This window comes from Fringilla coelebs (assembly GCF_963513975.1).
Source record: "Fringilla coelebs genome assembly, chromosome: 13".
In the NCBI taxonomy this organism is placed as follows: domain Eukaryota; kingdom Metazoa; phylum Chordata; class Aves; order Passeriformes; family Fringillidae; genus Fringilla; species Fringilla coelebs.
Window position 1 is genome coordinate 2348235 of NC_140039.1, and position 6332 is coordinate 2354566.

The 6332-nt window shown below is 44.9% G+C and overlaps 1 protein-coding gene across 1 annotated transcript in view; it reads left to right on the forward strand.

The window, feature by feature from the left end:
• The window catches only part of NUP210 (nucleoporin 210), a gene marked incomplete at its 5' end in the record, with an annotated part of 47552 nt that extends 43488 nt beyond the window's left edge, over positions 1 to 4064 (forward strand). Inside the window, 6 exons of the mRNA XM_084214421.1 lie at positions 290 to 436; positions 1753 to 2003; positions 2596 to 2815; positions 2951 to 3046; positions 3173 to 3256; positions 3697 to 4064. Of these exons, the coding sequence (XP_084070547.1) occupies positions 290 to 436; positions 1753 to 2003; positions 2596 to 2815; positions 2951 to 3046; positions 3173 to 3256; positions 3697 to 3797 (899 nt within the window). The 3' untranslated portion in view covers positions 3798 to 4064. The remainder of the gene's footprint in view (positions 1 to 289; positions 437 to 1752; positions 2004 to 2595; positions 2816 to 2950; positions 3047 to 3172; positions 3257 to 3696) is intronic.
• Between the last annotated feature and the right edge of the window lie 2268 nt (positions 4065 to 6332).

Here is a 6332-nt window from a genome sequence, read left to right on the forward strand (position 1 = left end):
AATTCTCTGCAGCTTATTCTTTCCTGTAAATAAATTATTCCTGTCAAGAAAACCCCACAACATATAAAATTTTCATTGCTGTCTCTTTGGGACTAGACCCTGAGCAAGGGCAGCTGTCTGTGATTTCCAGTGATTTTAAGATCCTCTTAACCTTGTGAAACTATTTCAGAAGGTGGTGGTAGAATAACCCAATGCTGAAAGTCATGATTTTGCTTTTAATTAATCCAACTTCATTAGTTACAATTTTATTTTGTAATTAATTAGAGATGAATTGTTTCCTTCCTCCTAGGGGAGTGTTCACCTGCTCAGACTGAAGCCATTGCTGAGTTACAACCCCAGTCCATTATCAGTTGCCATCTTGATTTCAACAGTGATGCCTTTGACTTCCCAGCACAGGATATTTTTGTGGCAGAACCTGGATTTGATGCAGTTTCAGGTAAGATGTGACAAGATGCCACACTGCAGACAAACACAAGCTCTTTGGTCAGCAGATTCCACAGAATCCCAGCATCATGGCTTGGGTTGGAGGGACCTCAAAGCCCATCCAGTGCCACCCCTGCCATGGCAGGGACACTTTCTACTCTCCCAGGCTGCCCCAAGCCTGGCCTTGGGCACTGCCAGGGACCCAGGGGCAGCCACAGCTGCTCTGGGCACCCTGTGCGAGGGCCTGCCCACCCTACCAGGGAAGGATTTTTTTTTAACATCCAATAAAACCTCTCTTTCCTTCTGAAGCCTCTGGGCTTTGCTGTGTAGGAGCTCAGGCCTCAGGGAGTTGCTCAAATGGACACTTTGTTTCAGTGGGTTTTCTGCCTGTGACAAAATCTTGTGTTTGTTTTCAAAGAAAGCCAGAAGTCACTTGCAGCCCACTTCATGTTTTACAGAGTTTTTTGTAGGAAGTAAAAGAAGCAAAGGAACACTCAGGTGACAAGTATTCCAAAAGTGGAATGTACCCCCAAAACATCATGAACTGGGTCTTAAAAGGGGGGGAAATTGCCAGACACTGTGGAGGTGGAAATAAAATTGTCAAGTCTACAAAATGTGTTAATGTTTTGAAAGTGTAACTTGATTTAGAACAGCACCAAACCACCATGGACTTTACTTAAAGAACATAATTAATTATCTGTGTAAACCCCTATTCTGCCCTGCATATGCCTCTGTTACTTTGCTAGGGGAAGAAAATAAGGGGAAAAAATGCACCTGGCAAGTTCTCCTTGTTACTGATGCTTTTTATCTTCCATTCTCTGGGAAGTTTTTACTGCTAATAACAGATTAATTGGTCCCATATGAGACTAGAAATATGGTGAATATATCCATTTTGAAGGAGCTTTTATAAATAAACTACATCTTCACAGATTTGGTGATGGTAGGTGGCTAAAAGTTTAACACTAGTTGAAAAGAATATGAAATAGGATTTTCAATCTTGTTTTCAGTAGAGCTTTTCAGTGTTAGTGTTATGTTCAAAGTGGTGCTGAGTCTCAGTGGCACATTAGAATAAAATGTCACTGGAAGTTACCAGCGTAGTGGTTTTTTTCATGATGTCCAGTGTGGGACAAGGAACAATTCTGTAGTTGCAGTGCTGGTATTGTGATGTTTGGGACAGTGTGGCTGTGGAGTCAATCCATCTGTGCACTCCTCACCGCTGCTGGTTGAGCTTTACCACCTTTGCTAGCTTTTCTCTGAAGATGTCGCTGTGCTTGGAGAAAAACCCTCAAAGGTGAGCAGCTAGCAGCCCCAGCTGTCTCGTTCCTGCAGGACACTACACGTGCTCCATCAGGATGCACAGCCTCACTGACAAGCAGCTGAAGCACCTGAGCAGGAGCAAGGCCTCGCTGCGGGTGACGGCGGCGCTGCGGGGCGGCGCGGGGCCCGGGCAGCAGCTGGGCACAGAGGTGCCCTTCAACCGCTGGTTCTACGCTGACCAGGCTGAGATGCTGCTCAGCAACCAGGACATGAGCTCTGTGCTGAAAGTCTTTGGTGCCAGTGAGATCCTGGATAGCCTGGAGGTGAGTGTGCTCCCAGCTGAAAGCGTGCTCAGCTGTCACATGCAAGGCGCTCCCTGCCATCTTTACCGTGTCGAGATTGTTCCTGAGATGATTTGGAAATGCTCATCTTGGAATGATGATTCTTTCTCGGATCCCAGAATGGTTTGGGTTGGCAGGGACCCTAAAGCTCATCCTGTTCCCATGCACTCACTCACTGGGTTGCTCAGGGGCCCATCCAGCCTGGCCCTGGGTTTTGGGGTGGTTCAGGTGTGTCAGGCTCACCTGGCCGTACAGCCTGGCACATGAGAACCAGCTCGTGGCTCAGGAAGCAAAAACCTGCTTGACCCTGTGGCACTGCCCAAGGGTGTGTGTGACTCAGAGCCCACCGAGGGTCTGTGGGGTTTGGTCGTGTGGGCTGGCCCAGACCTGTGGGAGGGGCAGTGGGAGGGGGCACCCTCGGCAGTAGCAGGGGGAAATGCTGCAGGAGTCACTGTAAGGTGCACCTGACTGCTCTGGAGGGGTGCACTGCTCAGTGCCTCTGTGGAACCCCCGGTGCTGGCAGCTGTGCTGTGCTGTCCCAGCAGTCTGTTCAGGTCGGGTGTTCCCTGTGCAGGTGAAATGCGAGTCCCCAGCAGTGAAGGTGCTGGAGAAGGAGAAGTTCTATGGGCTGCCCAGTTACGTGGTGTACACTGTGAGCCTGGCTGATCCCAGAGTTCCCAGCCAGGGCTCCCTGTCCACCACTCTGACTGTCTCCAGCCCCATGACAGACCAGTCCATCACCATCCCAGTGACAGTGATCTACCTGACTGAGAGAACCACTGCACCCATGAGATGTAAGTGTAGCTCTGCACTCCACATGCCAGCAGAAACCTTTAGCTTCTCTGATGTTTTTGAGGTTAACTCTTTAAGCAGATTGGAGAAGATGCTCCTTTTAATTTAATGTTGCCTCCTCTTGATCAATTCTGCAGATGAAGCCACTCTCTTCCAGCAGTTTGTTGAGTCTTACCAGGTGATGATCTTCACGCTTTTTGCACTCTTAGCAGGGACAGCTGTTATGATCATAGGTAAGAGAAGGAAAGATTGCCCAAGGTTTTTTTTTTCCATAGCTTCTTACAGTGTGTTACCTGTAAGATGAAAAGGAATGATTGCCATGTGAGATTATTTTGGTTTGTTTTTCAATTGTCTTGCAGCCTACCATGCATTTTTCTCGCCAAATGAACAGCACAATCAGCCAGTGTTCCACCCAAGGACAAGTCTTCAGCACACCCCTAACAGTAAGCAGCTGTCACCCAGTTAGAAGGGAATTCATTGATTAGTCTGGAAATTGAATGGAGGAAGGTCTGTAATCAAGAGTGGCAATGAAAAATAATTCACATTCTTACAGATGTGTTTAAGTTCCAGTGAGCTGCAGGCCTGGTTGTAAACACAAGTACCTGGTACTTCAGATAAAATATGGCAAATTCAAGTGAATGTCACCTGCTGGGGGGAAGTGTGTTGTGCTCCCCTCAGACTTAAGCCCTGAGCAGGAAGATCCACAAACCTTTGATACTTGCAGGGCACCTTTTCAAGAGGCACTGAGCTGTGGGGATGATTTCACTCGGGATATGGATCATCACGCTCATTGCCAGTGTTTAGCAGATGATCAAGAGCAGTTGTTTGTTCCTTCTCCCACCGTTCCCGAGCCTGATGGCTGTGTTCTCCTTGCCTGTTCCAGGTTCCATGGTGTCACCTGCACATTCCTTCAGCTCCCAGGCCTCCAGCAGGCAGAGCAGCCCCGCGGCCCCGCTCTGGAGCGCGGGCTACGCCTCTCGCTAGGGCAGCGCAGCACGGCTCCTCCCCACGGCCGAGAAGAGAGATGCAAAATGTACAACCCAGTGCCTTAGCCAGCTTCAGCAGTCGGCATGTAATCCAGGTTTGCTCTGGAATACAACTAGGTCCTTAATTTATTTATTTTTTTTACTATTTAGGGCTCTTTGAGTTTATGTCTTTATGTCAGTGCTTCAGTTCTCAAAAGCTTGTTTCCTCTCTTGTTTTTTGCTGCCTGCACAAAAAGCAGTGTTTATGCTAGTCTGGCTTTCTTGCACTCTTCAAGCAACTAGAAGTTATATCTAAGTTAGACTGATAACAATTTTTTATTTACTTTTTATAAAAATTAAATTTCTTTCCAATGAACTTTTTTAAGAAAAGGGAAATTAGAAAAACAAGTGAAATATGAGCCAAAAATTGGAAGGATTGTATATTTTGAAGAACTGGTTTTTATTTTGCGTTCCAAAAACTCAGGAATGTATTGCACTGATAATGTTCTTATGTTTAGCCTTACACTGGGATTCACCAGCACAGCATGCTGGTTTAGCATGAGGAATGCTGGAACAACTGTGAATAATTTACAAGTTTTTTTACAACAACGATTAGAAGAGGAAAAAAAAAGAAACCCAGAACTTAGTGTGAGTTCCTTTGGGTACAACTGCAGTATTCCTTGGTACTGTAAGCACTTTTCTGAACTGGGGGTATGAAAGCATGTGCCTTCTAAGTGCACCTTTCTTCTGGTAGGAATCCTTTATTTTGAGGATAGAATCACATCCCAGTCACTTTTATTTGGAAGCAGGGTTTTGCAGCTATCAGATAAAGATTTTGTTTACATACAACAAGCATCCCAGTTTTAACTGTGAATAATATTCTGGCTGTCTGAACTTTCCTGAGGACCATAAGGAAAGTGAAATAACAAAATACTTCATGCAAAATACTTTGTGTGCAGAACTATGCAGGCCAATAGATGAATGGAATGCAAACCCAGTGCATGGCATAGAGTTTTGGTTTCTCACAGTGTTAAAAACAGAAGGATTGTTACATGTAATTGTACTGAGTCTTGTTCAACTTACTGGCTAGTTTTGGAGAAATTGTGCCTTAAGTGCTAGTACTACTTATAAAGGTCAGTTTGGATGTAGATAATCATTTGAATCTATATTAAAGCTTTTTAAGACTCTTTTGTTTTGAATTTTCTTGTGATATGGCAGTTCAGAGTCTAGCACTGGACTATATTATTTAATTCTGTATTATTTAATAAAGCTTTTAAAGATTCCTTTATTTTGCTGTCTGTGGAATTTTCTGTGGTTTGGCTGTTTAGAATTTAGCACTGGGCTGTTGTTTGAACTTCACTTCCTACTGCCCCTCAGTGTATGCAATCATGATTTTCCAATCTTAATTTTCTCTTCTGTGGATAATGTAATGTTTTTCAATATTTTGACAGTTTTTCAACTAGTATTTGTTGTCAGGGATTTCTCCCAGTTTTCACTAAGCATCTTCAATTCCTGCTGAAATCAGTGATGACTGTAGAAGCAGCTCTTAATTTTCCAGGTTTGTTCAAACTTCTCATTTTGCTCATTTGGGTTTTAAAAGGAAATGTGATTTTTTTTTTCATTTGTATTCAGCAAGAAGCCAACGGGCTGTGAATGTCTCAGTGCTACCGTGATAAGCTCTTCAGAAATGATTAAAGAGATTCTGCTCTCCTGTTGTTTCTCTTTCCCATTCAGCAGTCTGGCACTGAATGTTCTGAAAAACAAACTGCTCCAAGTGGTGGGAGTACTTCAGCCAATGCTCGATGTTTATTTCCTTTCTTGAGGCAAGTAGTTGCAGTCTCCTGGCAAGAAGAAAAAAAATAAAAATGAAGTAGGGAGCTGGTATGAATCAGGAGCCAACCTCCTGCAAGCAGCAACCAGGCTTTGGCCTCGAGGAGCTCACCTGACCTGTGGGGTCATTCCTGGGGCCAGGGGCTTTTGGGGATATAAATTTTTCTGAGCAGGTTGCTGCCAATGTAAAGATTTTTTTTATTTATTTAATAAAGTGAGATTTAGGGGTTTGCATTTAATGCTGATTTTCCTCCCTGTTCACTTACTGCTTGCTCCTGACTGTTTTCTCCCCTGAGGAAGAAGGGCTGCTGGGAGTGTGTCTGTTCCAAGGTCCAGGCCTTATGTGAGTTGAAATGTCTGAGCTGTGCCAGGCTGACTTCTGCATCCAGAAAATCCCTGCCTGGCAGCAGCTGATCAATGGGTGTGTCCCAAGGAATGACTCAATTGGATTAAGGCTAGCAAAACTAACTTAATACTGCTCTTCAAGCCAATCTGCTCCCTGACACAACATCCCAAGCACAGCCTAATCTTTATTTCTCCATCTACCCCCTTTAAAAGGCAAGGCAGATGATGAATGAAACACTGCACACACCAGGATTACGGTGTGCTGCTTGAGGGGAGGTGCTCCTGGCAGCATGGCAGCTGCCTTTTGTAGTTTGGGTGAAGGATTAAAGTTCTCCAGGTGTCAGCCCACTCATGGCTAACCCCTGCAGATAAAGGATTC